The sequence below is a fragment of the Arachis hypogaea genome, chromosome 14 (genome assembly GCF_003086295.3).
Source record: "Arachis hypogaea cultivar Tifrunner chromosome 14, arahy.Tifrunner.gnm2.J5K5, whole genome shotgun sequence".
Taxonomy (NCBI): Eukaryota; Viridiplantae; Streptophyta; class Magnoliopsida; order Fabales; family Fabaceae; genus Arachis; species Arachis hypogaea.
This window is the reverse complement of record NC_092049.1, coordinates 124096321-124115252: the sequence shown is the minus strand read 5'-3', so window position 1 is coordinate 124115252 and position 18932 is coordinate 124096321. Positions and strand designations below refer to the sequence as shown.

At 38.5% G+C, this 18932-nt stretch overlaps 1 protein-coding gene and 2 long non-coding RNA genes across 3 annotated transcripts; all 3 read left to right on the top strand.

The window, feature by feature from the left end:
* The first annotated feature begins 6460 nt into the window (after window positions 1–6460).
* On the top strand, window positions 6461–8757 carry LOC140178344 (uncharacterized). The gene is made up of 4 exons (XR_011871233.1): window positions 6461–6629; window positions 6722–6776; window positions 6864–6992; window positions 8472–8757. It is a non-coding gene; the product is annotated as an uncharacterized lncRNA (long non-coding RNA).
* Window positions 8758–13004: 4247 nt separating this feature from the next.
* Window positions 13005–15298, top strand: LOC140178346 (uncharacterized). Its single transcript, XR_011871235.1, has 4 exons — window positions 13005–13174; window positions 13267–13321; window positions 13409–13537; window positions 15017–15298. It is a non-coding gene; the product is annotated as an uncharacterized lncRNA (long non-coding RNA).
* Window positions 15299–18063: 2765 nt separating this feature from the next.
* On the top strand, window positions 18064–18924 carry LOC140178710 (uncharacterized). The gene has a single exon (XM_072215940.1). It carries the CDS (start codon window positions 18064–18066, stop codon window positions 18922–18924), a length of 861 nt encoding a protein of 286 aa, XP_072072041.1.
* The last annotated feature ends 8 nt before the right edge of the window (window positions 18925–18932 follow it).

Genomic DNA, 18932 nt, shown 5'->3' with positions numbered 1-18932 from the left:
TCTCCCTTTCTAACTCACTTTTTCTACCTCTCAAGTCGGTCACTACGTCGCTCAATTTCACCCAAAAAAATATGTTATGTTATGTTATTATACTGGAATATATTTTTATAATTTTTTTGAAATGTTATTTTTCATAATAAATGTTATACATTATATTGAATTATATTGAATTGATTATTTTATGATTATTATATTGTCTTTTTTTGTTATTTTTTTTTCAAAAATTTTTTTAAGAATATTCATAGATATCCTGTGAAAATTAGTAAAGCTAATTTTAGAAAATATATAAATAAATAATAACTAAATAAAATGAGAGGTAATAAACAATCTTAGTTTATAACCTTAGAATTTTAGTGGTTGAAAAAGAGAAGAATTATATACCTCTAATTGACGGATAGTTCATATTGAAGAGACTCACCTATAAATTGAGTTTTTCTTTAATTCATTTTAATCAAGTCATCCATATAGAATAACATAATATTTCTTTGAGTAGTTTTCTCCTATATATATAGAGAGAAGTGTGTTCTCCTTTTGTCAAGAGAGAATGTTTTGTAGTCTCCTTGTGATAGAGAGAAGTTGTAATTCTCAAAGAAAGTTATTCAATTGTTTCCATATTTTATACAAATTTCTAATTTTTCATCTCTATATTTTGCTGTGTCATTTGTCTGGTACCTAACAGTGGTATCAGAGCCAAAGGTTGCTGATTAATATATTTTTTTCCGCTGCGAGTTACCGTCTAAAAAAAATGGCAGCAAAGTATGAAATTCCGAAATTCAGTGGGAGTAATTTTTTCATATGGAAATTGAAGATAAAAGCCATTATGAGAAAAGACAATTGCGTGACAGCAATTAAAGGTAGACCCACTGGAATTACAGATGAAAAATGGAAGGAGATGGACAACAATGCTGTTGCAAACTTACACTTGGCACTAGCTGATTCAGTTTTATCAAGTGTAGCAGAGAAAAAGACAGCAAAGGAAATTTGGGATGCTCTCACCAAATTATATGAAGTCAAGTCACTTCACAACAAGATATTCTTGAAGAGAAGACTTTATACTCTTCGAATGAGTGAATCCACATCGGCAACGGATCACATCAACAATCTAAATACGCTATTTTCCCAACTCTCATCGTTGGAATATACCATAGCAGAAAACAAACATGCAGAGCTCTTACTTCAAAGTCTACCAGATTCATATGATCAACTTATCATTAACTTAACTAATAATGTTTTGACTGATTATCTTTCTTTTGATGACATGGCTGCTGCGGTTCTTAAAGAAGAATCTAGACGCAAGAATAAGGAAGATAGATTAGAAAGCTCAAAACAAGCAGAGGCTTTGTTGATGACAAGAGGGAGATCAATAGAGCGTGGTTTCAGTGGGAGTCAAAGTAGACCAAAGTCACAAAGTAAGAAGCAGGTCAAATGCTACAATTGTGGTAAGAGAGGGCACTTCAAGAAAGATTGTTGGAATAAGAAGAGTATAGAGAAGGTTCCAGAAGGATCAAGTTCTCAAGGATGTGTTGCAAGTACCTCTGATGATGGAGAAATCCTGTATGGCGAAGCAACAATTGGTTCTAAAGGCAGTAAACAGCTCACTGATGTTTGGATTGTTGATTCAGGAGCAACATGGCACATGACTCCTCATCGTGATTGGTTTTGTACATATGAACCTGTCTTGGAAGGATCTGTATTTATGGGAAACGATCATGCCTTAGAAATTGTTGGAATGGGTACTGTCAAAATAAAAATGTTTGATGGTTCTATTCGTTCACTTCAAGGGGTAAGACACATGAAAGACTTGAAGAAGAATTTGTTGTCGATTGGGCAATTAGATAAACTTGGTTGTAAGACCCATATTGAAGGTGGGATCTTAAAAGTTGTTAAAGGAGCTCTTGTGGTAATAAAAGCAGAAAAGATTGCAGCAAATCTATACATGCTTATGGGAGATACTTTGCAAGAGGCAGAGGCATCAGTTGCTTCAACAAGCCAAGAAGAAATGACGATGATATGGCATTGCAAATTAGGCCACATGTCAGAACGAGGCTTGAAGATTCTTGTAGAACGTAATCTCATTCCCGGGCTCAAATCGGTAAACTTACCATTTTGTAAGCACTGCGTTACAAGCAAACAACATAGATTGACGTTTGGTAGATCAACTGCTCGGAGCAAGCACATATTGGAGTTGATTCATTCTGATGTGTGGGAATCGCCGGAGATGTCCCTAGGAGGAGCAAAATATCTTGTATCATTTATTGATGATTACTCTAGGAGGCTATGGGTGTACCCGATCAAGAAGAAGTCAGACGTGTTTGCGATGTTCAAAGAGTTCAAAGCAAAGTTAGAACTTGAATCTGGAAAGAAGATCAAGTGTTTAAGGACAGATAATGGAGGAGAATATGTTGATGGTGATTTTCTAACATTTTGCAAGCAAGCAGGTATTCAACGACAATTCACAGTTGCATATACGCCTCAGCAAAATGGTGTAGTAGAGCGAATGAATAGGACTCTCCTAGAAAGAGCACGAGCTATGTTGCAAACTGCAGGTTTAGCCAAGTCTTTTTGGGCAGAAGTTGTTAAAACCGCCTGTTATGTGATAAATCGGTCACCATCAACTGCAATTGGGTTAAAGACACCAATGGAGATGTGGCAAGGTAAGCCACCTAATTATTCTTCTTTACATATATTTGGTTGTCCTGTGTACATGATGTATAATTCCCAAGAAAGAACAAAGCTAGACCCAAAGTCTAGAAAATGTATATTCTTGAGTTATGCTGACGGTGTTAAGGGGTATCGCCTGTGGGATCCCACTGCCCACAAGGTAGTTGTCAGTAGAGATGTGATATTTGCAGAAGATGAATTGCAAAAAGAACAAGAAAATGACAGCACTATTAAAGAGATAACCACTGTTCAAATAGATGAAAAATGCAGAGAAGGTGATCTTTCTGAAGCAGAACCACAGCACGAAGAACAAGAAGCAGAGGCTAATGACATAGAAGTTCGTCGATCCACTCGACAAAGAAGAACACCATCATGGCACTCAAATTATGTTTTGACAAACCATGATGCATATTGTCTTTTGACAGAAGATGGAGAGCCAACAACTTTTATGGAGGCTATGCGCAATCCAGGCGCTTCTATGTGGATGATAGCAATACAAGAAGAAATTGAGGCATTACATAGGAACCATACCTGGAAACTTGTTGAACTTCCAGCAGGTCGGAAAGCTATTGGTAACAAATGGGTTTACAAGATCAAACGAGATAGTAATGATAAGGTGGAACGATATCGTGCAAGATTGGTTGTCAAGGGATATGCTCAGAAAGAAGGTATTTACTTCAATGAAATATTTTCTCCGGTGGTGAGACTAACTACTATTAGAGTAGTTTTGGCTATGTGTGCTGCATTTGATTTACATCTAGAGCAATTAGATGTAAAGACTACTTTTCTTCATGGAGAACTTGAAGAAGAGATATATATGCTCCAACCAGAAGGTTTTGAAGAACAAGGAAAAGAAAACTTGGTTTGCAGGTTAACTAAATCTCTGTACGGTCTAAAGCAGGCGCCAAGGTGTTGGTACAAGAGATTTGATTCTTTCATTATTAGCCTTGGATACAACAGACTTAGTTCATATCATTGTACTTATTACAAGAGGTCTGGTGATAATGATTTCATCATTCTACTGTTGTATGTAGATGACATGTTGGTGGTAGGTCCCAACAAAGATCAAATCCAAGAATTGAAGGCACAGTTGGCTAGGGAGTTTGATATGAAAGACTTGGGACCAGCAAACAAGATTTTAGGGATGCAAATTCACCGAGACAAAAAAGATAGGAAGATTTGGCTATCGCAAAAGAATTATTTGAAGAAAATATTGCAACGCTTCAATATGCAAGAATGTAAGCCAATTTCAACCCCACTTCCTATGAATTTCAAATTATCCTCAAGTATGTGCCCTAGTAGTGAAGCAGAGAGGATGGAAATGTCTCGAGTACCGTATGCATCAGCGGTGGGAAGCCTTATGTATGCCATGATCTGTACAAGGCCAGATATTGCTCAAGCAGTTGCGGTGGTAAGTCGATTTATGGCAGATCCAGGTAAAGAGCATTGGAATGTTGTTAAGAGGATCTTGAGATACATTAAAAGAACCTCAAATGTTGCATTATGTTTTGGAGGATCAGAATTCATTGTCAATGGATATATCGACTCAGACTTTGCAGGTGATCTTGATAAACGAAAATCTACTACAGGCTATGTGTTTACACTTGCAGGAGGAGCTGTGAGCTGGCTATCTAAATTACAGACTGTTGTAGCTTTATCTACTACAGAAGCTGAATATATGGCAGCTACACAAGCATGCAAGGAAGCTATTTGGATCCAAAGGTTGATAGAAGAACTCGGGCACAAACAACAGAAGATTTCTGTGTATTGTGATAGTCAGAGTGCCTTGCACATTGCAAGGAATCCTGCCTTTCATTCAAGAACAAAACACATTGGAGTACAATATCACTTTGTTCGGGAAGTAGTAGAAGAAGGAAGTGTTGATATGCAGAAGATTCACACTAAAGATAACCTAGCAGATGCCATGACAAAACCAATCAACACAGAAAAGTTTGAATGGTGTAGATCCTCATACGGCCTATGGAATACATGAGCAACATGAATTTTGAAAATTTATCAAAATTAGCTTTAAGTGGGAGATTGTGAAAATTAGTAAAGATAATTTTAGAAAATATATAAATAAATAATAACTAAATAAAATGAGAGGTAATAAACAATCTTAGTTTATAACCTTAGAATTTTAGTGGTTGAAAAAGAGAAGAATTATATACCTCTAATTGACGGATGGTTCATATTGAAGAGACTCACCTATAAATTGAGTTTTTCTTTAATTCATTTCAATCAAGTCATCCAGATAGAATAACATAATATTTCTTTGAGTAGTTTTCTCCTATATATATATAGAGAGAAGTATGTTCTCCTTTTGTCAAGAGAGAGTGTTTTGTAGTTTCCTTGTGATAGAGAGAAGTTGTAATTCTCAAAAAAAGTTATTCAATTGTTTCCATATTTTATACAAATTTCTAATTTTTCATCTTTATATTTTGCTGTGTCATTTGTCTGGTACCTAACATATCCTAGAAGATCTAGGTTTTCTGAGATAATTATTAAATAGGAATTACAAAGATGGACATTTTTTGTAAATGGAAGTAAGGGACGGAAAAAGGGCCCATCACGTTTTCTCAAGTATCCATTACCATACTTAACTAACAACAAAAATTTAATTTGAGCCGATTTGAGAGGAGATACATGGACTTTATCTTTGTTGAACTTTAAAGTAATAAACCTAAGTTGGATTTGAGACGGCCTAGATTAATCTTGCTTACTTTAAAGTCTTACTGGGCCCAAGATATATAATGAATTTAAGATACAAGACATTTATATTGTTTAACATATAAAATAAGTAACTTAAGTCATCATGTAGGATAATAAATATAGGTTTAATTATTTTATTGATTCCTATAGTTTCACCAAATTTTTAATTAAGTCCCTATACTTTTTTTTTCTTTTAATTAGGTTCTTACACTGCTTTTAATTTTGTAATTAGGTCATTTTTATGTTAAAAATGTTAAAATTAACATAATATTTTTACCAAAATACATGCGATCAAAGATTTAATTAAGTTTTTAATTATAAATACCTTCAATTTGCAAAAAAATATTCAGTTAAGTCCAATATTTTTTACACTAGGAAATTCTTAATTACAAAATTAAAGCAGTGTAGGGACTTAATTGAAAGGAAAAAAAATATAGGGACCTAATTAAAAATTTGGTAAAACTATAAGGACCAATAGAATAGTTAAACCATAAATATAATAGTATAAATACCTACTTACTTATTAGTATTAAAAAATATATATAAATAGTATATACTAATATTTTTTTAGTAAAAAATAATAATATAATAATGATTAATTAAGTTAATTACATATTAAAAAATTATAAATAATTTTTTAAATAATAATAAAAAATGAGATAATAAATCAACCGTCAATAAATTAGCATTAGTTCTTTAAAAAAATTAACAATTATAATTAGATATTATTATTTATGTACTAATATATATTATTAATTATTAAGTTATAATTAATTTTTAATCTATTTTTTTATAATTAAAATTTAAATAATTAAAATTATTAAATATTGAATATTTTGTGTGTAAACCCCGGTTAAATTAGTAAATAATTAGTTAATAAATTAGTTTTTAATAAGGAGGATTAGAAATGTGAATATTATATTAAATTAGGATAGAGCTCATCGAAACGAGAATTTTGACACCAATTTCGAAGAAAACGGTCCAAAATTAGACCGAACGGGCCGAACCGGTTGAACCGGGCCCGAACCGGGCTGTCGGTCCAACCGGACCCACACTTTAAATGAGCCCAAAAGCCCCTTCTTCTTCATTTCACCAGCTGCAGCGTGAAAAGCCACAGGGAGAAGAAAATACTCCCGAACCCTTACGGTAACCTTCCAACCCCCGTAACTTCTCCGTCCGAGTTCCGATTGCCGCACCGTTTGCGGCCACGCGTCCACCGCGTCGAGCTCTACATTTCTACCGGAACAATTTCACTGGTAACTTGTTTAATCACTCTCAGCCCTCTTTTCCCCCAATTTTCGGATTTTTGAATTGGAAGGTTGAGTTTCTTTAATTTTTGATGTTTTAGGATCCAATTAGCTTGAGAAAAACGTTCACTCTTGCTTATGTAAAGCTTGGGTAAGGTGAGGATACATAATTTTATTTAAATTTCATTAAATTTGAGCTTTGAGTATTAAATTGGGTATATATGTGTTATGAATGTGTATTAGGTTGAAAATAAATAATTGGATCTTGAAATTGTGAATACTGGAACTTGGAGGAAGCGGATTAGTTGAGGTTTTGAGGGCTGTGTTCTTTTAGAAAAATTTTCTTGGAATAATACTTGGGAATCGGCTAAGGTATGGTTTAGGTTTCTTGCATTTAATATATAATGTTCTGTGAAAACTTAGGCTAGATTACCATAGGATAAGTTGGAATGCAGGTGTATGTTTAATATTTAGTAATTTGTCGATGAATATAATTAGTTGAAGTTTATTGGATAATTAGTTATTAATTTTGGATGGTGAATGTTGTTATGTTAATTTGGAGAGAATTATAGTTGAATGTTATTGTTGATGAACATGGTTGGTTTGGTGCTTGTTGATTAATTAATGATTCGGTGAATTATTGATTTGAGGTATTTTGTGTTAAAAGCCTAGGATTTGTGAACTATGACTCTTAGTTGAATTTTGGTTGTTGGATTTGAATATTGTATGAGTTTAATTGTTGATCTGAGGTAGATTTTTTGTGGAGATTGTTATGATAATGAGGAAGGGAATGTTGAATTGAAAAGAATGCAGGTTTGGACCCGAACAGGGTGGCAAAGTCTGAGTTTTAGAGGAGATGCTGCTGAAATTTTATAAAAAATTAGAGATTAGAGATTTTGTTTATATGATTATTTAAAAAGATTTAGATTCAAAGGTTATATGGTTTGATTTAGAGTTATTAAGAAAATGAGCATGTTTTAAGTTTGATTCATTTAGAAAAGAATGAGTTATGTTTTGAATTGGAACTATTGATGGACGAAATGGGCGGTGTGATAATGAAGGATAAGGATTGAATATGATTGATGTATGATGATGAATGAAATGCGATTGAGAATGATGTTGATGTTGATGAATTACAATTGAATTATTTATATGGCTTATGAATTTGAATAATCTGAGATACGAGATTCCCTGGATTAAGTGTCGTGGCTTGCCACCACGTGTACCAGGTTGAAAACTCGATACTCTGTTGACCCTACGACGTAAGTGTGTGACCGGGCACTATATAAATTCCCGGGAATGTTACCCCCATTGAGTATTATTGATTATTTGAGAAAAAACTATGCATAGACTCTTGGGAATGCACGTCGGGGGACAGTCTAAGTACAATTCAGACTTGTCGGGTTGGCTGGATAACCGACAGATGAGCCTCATCAGCCATAGGACAGGCATGCATCATATGCATATTACTTGAATTACTTGCTTGTGCTCTAATTGGGAGTGCCTATCTGTATTTGCCATGCTAAATGTGTATTTGTTACCTGCAGTAGTTGTAACCTTCTTGTGTTTGCCTTTATCTGTCTATTTGTCTGTGAAAATGCATGATGGAGTTGGAGGTATGGAGGAATGGCAATATAGGACTTAGATTTAAGGTTAAGTTAAGTTAGGATTAAATATTTTTAGGAAACCACCTTTTATGGCTTCTGTTTAATACTTTAAGCTCTATAATCTGAGTGTCGGCGTTCTAGGATTGCCTCTGGCATTCCCAGGACCTTATATATTATGTGTGTGGCACCTTTACCATACTGAGAACCTCCGGTTCTCATTCCATACTATGTTGTTATTTTTCAGATGCAGGTCGAGAGGCATCTCGTTAGGCGTCTGGACTCTTGAAGCGGAGTGGTTACTGAGATATTTTGTTATACTATGATGTATATATATGTACTTAGCTTTCTCTCCGCATGACTTATTCTTTTTGATCCTCTTAGAGGTTTATGGAGAGGCAGGATTGTGTATATGTACTTTTGGATTTTGGATATGTATGTATATATGTGTAAATATTCTCCGACCAGTCTTGACTTCGCAGGCTGAGTTAGGAGCTTGTTATTTTGTATCTTTGGCACTCTATTCCTACTTCTGTCATCTTATGTTTAGTAGTTATGGTTTTCTTAGCACGCAAGTTAACTCGTTCCTTGAGCATTGCGCTTTTATTCCGCGATTTTTATTTCCTCTATTCTTCAAGGCTCCTAGCATATTATAATTCTTCTACTATTATATGTACTCATTTTATTTTAGAGGTCGTAATACCACACCACCTCTGTTTTACGACTTAAGCGTAAAGCTTAGTGTGGTAGGGTGTTACATTATGGTATCAGAGCAGTTCGTTCTTATAGAGCCTGAAAGACGGACTGATTGTGCTTCTGTGCATTCTCTGTATATGTGTTTATGTGCTATTAGGATATCTGATTGATATATATGGCATAAACATTTGTGAGCATGCATTTGGAACTTAAAGCATTAGACCTGCGATATTGAGACTGATCAACTTAATATCATTTGTTTAGTGTGTATAAGAACCAGATGTCGACTCGCGGATGCGGTCGCAGGTGAGATAGAGGTAGGATAGGCACCGTTACTCCTAGCTCGGTAGAGAATGATCCAGTAGACTTTATGGCTGCCCTGGGAAATATGGCTGCAGCTATGCAGGCAACAGCTGAGGTGCTGGGTAACCAGATAAATCAGGGTAATCATGGGAATAATAATGATGAGGATGGTCCTATGACACTTACTACGTTTTTGAAAGTTCGCCCTCCGACTTTTAGGGGAACCTCAAATTCCACTGATGCAGATAATTGGATCCAGGCTATGGAAATGGCGTCGCAGGTTCCTGAGGAGCATTGGGTTGAGTTTGGAACTTATCAGCTGCAAAGCGAGGCTCAGCATTGGTAGTAGGGAATACGACATATCTTGCAGATAGATGATGCTGGGATAACCGGGAGGTTGATTATCTAAGAATCATGTTTTGCTTGATTGATCTAAAAAGTTAGTACAGTTTATGCCAGAAGGGTCAGAAGCACCAGTTGTGGTGAATAGTTACTATTTGAACTCTATGATAGTAAACTGTTCTGGAACTGAATGTCAGGGTATTATGTTATTAATTGCGGAAGTATTAGGTGATGATCAGAGTTTAGAGAAGATTATGATTGTATGTGAATTTCCAGATATGTTTCCGGATGATATTAATGAATTTCCACCTAACCGGAAAGTTGAATTTGTAATTGAGTTGGTGCCTGGAGCCGGTCCAATTTCGATTACTCCTTACAGGATGTCACCTTTAGAAATGGCTGAATTGAAAGCTCAGCTGGAGGATCTGTTGTGTAAGCATTTTATCCAACAAAGTATTTTTCCGTGGGGAGCGCCAGTGTTATTGGTAAAGAAGAAGGATGGGAGTATGCGGTTGTGTGTCCACTATCGGCAGTTGAACAAGATCACTGTGAAGAATAAATGTCAGTTACCTAGAATCGACGATCTAATAGATCAGTTAAAGGGTGCCGATGTGTTTTTTAAGATTGATCTGCGATCCGGGTATCATCAGATAAGGGTTAGAGACGAGGATATTCTGAAAACTACTTTCAGGACGCGTTATGATCATTATGAGTATACAGTAATATCTTTTGGGTTAACTAATGCCCCGGCAGTATTTATGGATTATATGAACATGATTTTCCGACCGTAACTGGACAAGTTTATTATTGTCTTCATTGATGACATTCTTGTTTATTCTAAGACTGAAGAGGAGCATGCTGATCACTTGCGAACTGTGCTTCAAATTCTGAGAGACAGGAAGTTATATGTTAAGTTATCTAAATGTGAGTTCTGGAAGAGTGAAGTGAAGTTTCTCGGCCACGTGATGAGTAAGCAGGGAATAGCTGTGGATCCTGCTAAGGTGGAAGCAGTGATGAATTGGGAGCGACCAACTTCAGTGACAGAGATCAGGAGTTTCTTAGGTTTGGCGGGGTATTATCGCAGATTCATTAAGGGATTTTCACAGCTCGCCTTACCTTTAACTAAATTGACTAGGAAGGATATGCCTTTTATCTGGACTCCGGAATGTGAAGAGAGTTTCCAGGCATTGAAGCACAAGTTGACTACTGCACCTGTATTGGTATTACCTGAACCAAGTGAACCGTTTGAAGTGTATTGTGATGCATCTCTGAAAGGTTTGGGGTGCGTTCTGATGCAGCACCAGAATGTTGTAGCATATGCCTCACGGCAATTAAGGCCGCATGAAATGAACTATCCGACACCTGATTTGGAACTTGCTGCTGTTGTGTTTGCTTTAAAGATTTGGAGGCACTATCTCTATGGTGTTAAGTTTCATGTTTTCTCAGACCATAAGAGTTTGAAGTATCTTTTTGAGCAGAAAGAATTGAATATGCGTCAGAGGAGATGGATGGAGCTTCTGAAAGATTATGATTTTGAATTGAATTACCATCCAGGAAAAGCGAACGTTGTGGCGGACGCCTTGAGTCGAAAATCTTTATATGCAGCTTGGATGATGCTACGGGAAGAAGAATTACTAAAAGCATTTCAAGGTTTGAATTTGGGAATTAGAGAAGAATCTGGAATCCTGTGTTTGAGTCAGTTGCAGATTTCAAGTGATTTTAAATCAGAACTTCTGAAGGCTCATCGAGATAGTGAAGCATTACATAAGATATTACCAGCAGTTGAACAAGGAAAACAGTGAAGAGTGTCAGAAGGTCAGGATGGTTTATGGAGGTTCAAGAACCGGATTATTGTGCCAGCTATCGGAGACATGCGACAGAGTATTTTGAAGGAAGCTCATAAGAGCGAGTTTTCACTTCATCCAGGGAGCACTAAAATGTACCAGGATCTGAAGGCAATATTCTAGTGGCTAGGGATGAAGAATGATGTGGCATTACACATATCTAAATGTTTAACGTGTCAGAAAGTTAAGATTGAACATTAGAGACCATCAGGGTCCCTTCAGTCTTTGGAGATTCCACAATGGAAATGGGAGAGTATCGTAATGGATTTTGTGATAGGTTTGCCTAGAACCCGATCTGGTTGTGACGCTATTTGGGTAGTTGTGGATCGACTGACAAAATCAGCTCACTTTCTTCCTATCCAAATAAGTTGTACAATGGAAGAATTAGCTCGAATGTATATTAAAGAGATTGTCAGGTTACATGGCGTGCCTTCTACCATTATATCTGACAGCGATTCTCGTTTTACATCAAGGTTCTGGGGAGCTTTTCAGCGTGCATTTGGGACTCAGTTAAGTTTGAATACTGCGTATCACCCTTAGACAGCTGGTCAGTCAGAGAGAACTATTCAGACCTTAGAGGATATGCTAAGGGATTGTGTTTTGGACCAGCCGGCGAGTTGAGACCGGTATATGCCATTAGTGGAATTTTCTTATAATAATAGCTACCATGCGAGCATCGGAATGGCTCCATATGAAGCTTTGTATGGCAGAAAATGTCAATCTCTACTATGTTGGTATGAAACTGGAGAAAGAAGTTTGTTAGGACCTGAGATGATAGCCGGAACCACTGAATAGATAAAGAAGATTCGTAGTCAAATGCTTATAGCCCAAAGCTGCCAAAAGAGCTATGCTGATCAGAGGCGAAAGCCTTGGGAGTTCGAAGAAGGAGAACATGTCTTTCTAAAAGTTACACCAACCACTGGCGTGGGAAGAGCTATTAAGACCAAGAAACTGAATCCCCGTTATATTGGATCGTTTGAGATTCTGAAGAGAATTGGACCAGTGGCTTATAGAATTGCCTTACCGCTGTACCTTTCGAATTTGCACGATGTATTTCATGTATCACAGCTTCGAAAGTATACCCCTGATGCAAGTCATGTTCTAGAACCAGAACCAATCCAAGTGAGAGAAGATCTAACACTCCCAGTAATTCCGGTGAGGATTGATGACACCAGTGTTAAACTGTTACGCGAAAAGGAAGCACCATTGGTAAAAGTAGCTTGGAGTCGAGCTGGTATCGAGGAACACACTTGGAAACTCAAATCAGATATGCGAAAGAACTATCCACATCACTTTTCAGGTAACTAAATTTGAATTTTGAGGGCAAAATTCTTTATTAGGTGGGTAGGATGTAAACCCCGGTTAAATTAGTAGATAATTAGTTAATAAATTAGTTTTTAATAAGGAGGATTAGAAATGTGAATATTATATTAAATTAGGATAGAGCTCATCGAAACGAGAATTTTGACACCAATTTCGAAGAAAACGGTTCAAAATTGGACCGAACGGGCCGAACCGGTTGAACCGGGCCCGAACCGGGCTGTCGGTCCAACCGGACCCACACTTTAAATGAGCCCAAAAGCCCCTTCTTCTTCATTTCACCAGCTGCAGCGTGAAAAGCCACAGGGAGAAGAAAATACTCCCGAACCCTTACGGTAACCTTCCAACCCCCGTAACTTCTCCGTCCGAGCTCCGATTGCCGCACCGTTTGCGGCCACGCGTCCACCGCGTCGAGCTCTACATTTCTACTGGAACAATTTCACTGGTAACTTGTTTAATCACTCTCAGCCCTCTTTTCCCCCAATTTTCGGATTTTTGAATTGGAAGGTTGAGTTTCTTTGATTTTTGATGTTTTAGGATCCAATTAGCTTGAGAAAAACGTTCACTCTTGCTTATGTAAAGCTTGGGTAAGGTGAGGATACATAATTTTATTTAAATTTCATTAAATTTGAGCTTTGAGTATTAAATTGGGTATATATGTGTTATGAATGTGTATTAGGTTGAAAATAAATAATTGGATCTTGAAATTGTGAATACTGGAACTTGGAGGAAGCGGATTAGTTGAGGTTTTGAGGGCTGTGTTCTTTTAGGAAAATTTTCTTGGAATAATACTTGGGAATCGGCTAAGGTATGGTTTAGGTTTCTTGCATTTAATATATAATGTTCTGTGAAAACTTAGGCTAGATGACCATAGGATAAGTTGGAATGCAGGTGTATGTTTAATATTTAGTAATTTGTCGATGAATATAATTGGTTGAAGTTTATTGGATAATTAGTTATTAATTTTGGATGGTGAATGTTGTTATGTTAATTTGGAGAGAATTATAGTTGAATGTTATTGTTGATGAACATGGTTGGTTTGGTGCTTGTTGATTAATTAATGATTCGGTGAATTATTGATTTGAGGTATTTTGTGTTAAAAGCCTAGGATTTGTGAACTATGACTCTTAGTTGAATTTTGGTTGTTGGATTTGAATATTGTATGAGTTTAATTGTTGATCTGAGGTAGATTTTTTGTGTAGATTGTTATGATAATGAGGAAGGGAATGTTGAATTGAAAAGAATGCAGGTTTGGACCCGAACAGGGTGGCAAAGTCTGAGTTTTAGAGGAGATGCTGCCGAAATTTTATAAAAAATTAGAGATTAGAGATTTTGTTTATATGATTATTTAAAAAGATTTAGATTCAAAGGTTATATGGTTTGATTTAGAGTTATTAAGAAAATGAGCATGTTTTAAGTTTGATTCATTTAGAAAAGAATGAGTTATGTTTTGAATTGGAACTATTGATGGACGGAATGGGAGGTGTGATAATGAAGGATAAGGATTGAATATGATTGATGTATGATGATGAATGAAATGCGATTGAGAATGATGTTGATGTTGATGAATTACAATTGAATTATTTATATGGCTTATGAATTTGAATAATCTGAGATACGAGATTCCCTGGATTAAGTGCCGTGGCTTGCCACCACGTGTACCAGGTTGAAAACTCGATACTCTGTTGACCCTATGACGTAAGTGTGTGACCGGGCACTATATAAATTCCCGGGAATGTTACCCCCATTGAGTATTATTGATTATTTGAGAAAAAACTATGCATAGACTCTTGGGGATGCACGTCGGGGGACAGTCTAAGTACAATTCAGACTTGTCGGGTTGGCTGGATAACCGACAGATGAGCCTCATCAGCCATAGGACAGGCATGCATCATATGCATATTACTTGAATTACTTGCTTGTGCTCTAATTGGGAGTGCCTATCTGTATTTGCCATGCTAAATGTGTATTTGTTACCTGCAGTAGTTGTAACCTTCTTGTGTTTGCCTTTATCTGTCTATTTGTCTGTGAAAATGCATGATGGAGTTGGAGGTATGGAGGAATGGCAGTATAGGACTTAGATTTAAGGTTAAGTTAAGTTAGGATTAAATATTTTTAGGAAACCACCTTTTATGGCTTCTGTTTAATACTTTAAGCTCTATAATCTGAGTGTCGGCGTTCTAGGATTGCCTCTGGCATTCCCAGGACCTTATATATTATGTGTGTGGCACCTTTACCATACTGAGAACCTCTGGTTCTCATTCCATACTATGTTGTTATTTTTCAGATGCAGGTCGAGAGGCATCTCGTTAGGCGTCTGGACTCTTGAAGCGGAGTGGTTACTGGGATATTTTGTTATACTATGATGTATATATATGTACTTAGCTTTCTCTCCGCATGACTTATTCTTTTTTATCCTCTTAGAGGTTTATGGAGAGGCAGGATTGTGTATATGTACTTTTGGGTTTTGGATATGTATGTATATATGTGTAAATATTCTCCGGCCAGTCTTGACTTCGCAGGCTGAGTTAGGAGCTTGTTATTTTGTATCTTTGGCACTCTATTCCTACTTCTGTCATCTTATGTTTAGTAGTTATGGTTTTCTTAGCACGCAAGTTAACTCGTTCCTTGAGCGTTGCGCTTTTATTCCGCGATTTTTATTTCCTCTATTCTTCAAGGCTCCTAGCATATTATAATTCTTCTACTATTATATGTACTCATTTTATTTTAGAGGTCGTAATACCACACCACCTCTGTTTTACGACTTAAGCGTAAAGCTTAGTGTGGTAGGGTGTTACATTGTGCCTAACTAATTTTATTTTTGTTATTAAAATTAAAAAAAATCATGAATTTTTAATCAATTTTAAATTTAAATTTAAATTTGAATAAAAAATAAAAAAATATTTTAAATTTATCTCATTAACTAGAATTAATTTCAAAATAAAAAATACTTTGTACATTATATTGTGTAAGATAATATGGCCATTTATTATTCTTTAATGATAAATATTGCCAAACTAAATGGTATAAGATATTAAAAAAATATATTTATCAATCCAATGAATGATATATTATTTTCTGTTACGGATCCGACCCACGGATCCCGAACCCAGGATCAAACCCAGTCCCGGTTTCCTGGGTCCAAACCCGCCTCACTCTTCTGGAAGGCCCGAAACCGGCCCTCTAGAAACTCCCAACCGACTTTCGAATTCGAACGTCCCCCTTATCTTACCCAAACAAGATAAAATAAGATAACCACCACCGCCTATAAATAAAGGACCCAAGTCCTCCCAGGTATTCATTCATTCCTCACACTTTCTACCTCTTAGATCCATTCTGACTTGAGCGTCGGAGTGTCTTTGCAGGTACCTCCCCCCATTGCTCCAGTCAGGTGATCCAGCATCTACCTCGACCCGCAAGTTTTCGATCTATCTCTCAACCCGTACCGGAGACTTCCAGTACATTGGTGCCGTCTGTGGGAAACTTGCGTCGACTAAGCCGGAATGGGGGACGTACTGGAAGAAGCCTCCTCAAGCCGAGAGGACTCCCAACCAAAGAATTCGACCCCAGAGCACCAAGAGGTCACAAACCAGGGAAGGATAGCAAGTATTGTCCACCATACAAACGATCATATCATCACAGAACCGCGACGCCCCGAGAAAACGGGGGATAAAGCGGCACAAATCATCCAAGATCTCTGCCTTCGGGTCCAGGAACTCGAAGGCAAATTGGCCACCAAGGAAAGACACAACAATGAACACGGAAGCTACGCAACTTCCAGGTCAAAGTCTCGCCACGACAGATCGCTGACTCGGCGACACGATAGAAGAGACGGTCGCAGCACCTCGCGCACCCACGGGAGAGAAAAATCACCAGAACGGCGATACAGCAAAAGACAAAACCGCAGCACTTTCCGAGACCCGAGTCGTCAGCACGACTCAGACGAAGATCGGCGCCACCGAGATACTAAACGCACCAGAAACGACCACACAATAATGGGAGCTACTCCTTTCACATAAAGGATCTTAAGAGCAAAACCCCCTAAAGGTTTCGACAAATCCACCGACATGAAGTACGACGGAACCAAGGATCCCCAAGAACATCTAACGGCCTTCGAGGTCAGGATGAACCTAGAAGGAGCGGTTGACGCGGTCCGATGTAGGGCCTTCCCAGTAACCTTAGCGGGGCCAGAAATCAAGTGGTTCAACGCCCTCCCAAACGGATCCATAACCAGCTTCCACGACATCTCGCAGAAATTCATGGCCCAATTCACAACTAGAATCACCAAAGCCAAACATCACATCAGCCTACTAGGGGTCACCCAGAAACAAGACGAATCCACAAGGAAGTACCTCGACCGCTTCAACGACGAATGCCTAACGGTCGACGGACTCACGGATTCCGTCGCAAGCCTCTGCCTAACCAATGGGCTCATGAATGAAGATTTCCGCAAACACCTCACCACCAAACCAGTATGGACCATGCACGATATCCAGAATGTCGCCAGAGATTACATCAATGACGAGGAAGTCAGCCAGGTCGTCGCCGCCAATAGACGGCAACACGGCAACACCCAGCACGGCAGCTCGGCGCCTCGACATAACCCACCACCCAGAGAAAATTAGAGGGACCACCCCAAGCCAACAAACGCCAACCGACCGCCCAGAATCGGCAAGTTTCCTAATTACACACCCTTGATAGCCCCAATCACCGAGATATACCACCAAATAGCGGACAGGGGTATCATTCCAAAAGCTCGGCAACTGAAAGAAAGAACGGGCAACAGCAAAACCTTTTATTGCGACTACCACCGAGGATACGGGCACAGGACACAAGACTGTTTCGACCTTAAGGACGCCCTCGAGCAAGCCATTAGAGACGGCAAACTCCCAGAGTTCGCCAAAATCATCAAAGAACCAAAATGTGCGGAAAGAGATAGATCGCCAGAAATAAAAGGGCGCAACCCGAGAACACAAAAACAGACCCCCAGGGAAAGCCCAGAGGATGACCCGACCATAATAGTAAACGTCATCACGGGCAAGGACATATCAGGAAAATAAAAAACAACACTAAAAAAGGACCTCAAAATCCTGGCCATCAGGGATCAAGTTCCTACCACCGCTACCCTCAAAACGATAACCTTCCTACCCGAGGACTGCCAGCACGGCACCTCGGCTGAAGACGCCCCTTTCGTCATCTCAGCAAGAATCAGAACGGGACTAGTCCGGAGAATACTAGTAGACACCGGCGCAGACTCCAATATCCTTTTTCCGAGGAGCCTACGACAAGCTCAGACTCCGTAATGAAAATCTCCAAATACACCGCAACGGCGTCATGGGACTCGGGGACAACTTTCTCAAACCAGAAGGTTCCATCACCCTCCCCCTCACCATAGGAACAGGTAACCAAAGGATGACAATCATATCCGAATTCGTAGTCCTTAAAGACTCCACAGCCTACAACGTCATCCTCGGGAGAAAAACAATCAACGACTTCTCGGCCATTATCTTCACCAAATATCTCCTTATGAAATTCATAATGGAGGACGGCTCCGTCGGGACCATCCACGGAGACCGGGAAATCGCTACAGAATGCGACAACACCAGCCTGGCTTTACGGAAAAAATCCCGCGACGCGGCTGGGATATTCCTAGCTGACCTGGACGCCCGACAAGACGGCCAACCTAGGCCAGAACCCGAAGGCGACATGGAAAAACTACAAGTAGGGCAAACCAAGGACGAATACACCTTCATCAACAGGAACCTCCCATATGACCTTAAAGAAGACCTTTCCCAATTTTTGAAACAAAACAAAGACTTGTTCGCCTTTACGCCAGCTGACATGCCAGGAATAGACCCCGACTTAATGTCCCATCGGCTAGCCGTAGACCCCAGGGCTAAACCTGTGGCACAAAGGAGACGAAAAATGTCATCAGACCGAGCGTCCGAGGCCAGGAGACAAGTACAAGCCCTACTCGAGGCAAACTTCATCCGAGAACTACCCTACACGACATGGTTAGCAAATGTCGTACTGGTAAAAAAGTCCAACGGGAAGTGGCGAATGTGCATCGACTACACGGACCTCAACAAAAGCCTATCCAAAAGACGCTTTTCCCCTCCCAAACATCGACGGATTGGTGGACGCCGCATCCGGACACAGATACCTCAGCTTCATGGACGCATACTCCGGCTATAATCAAATAC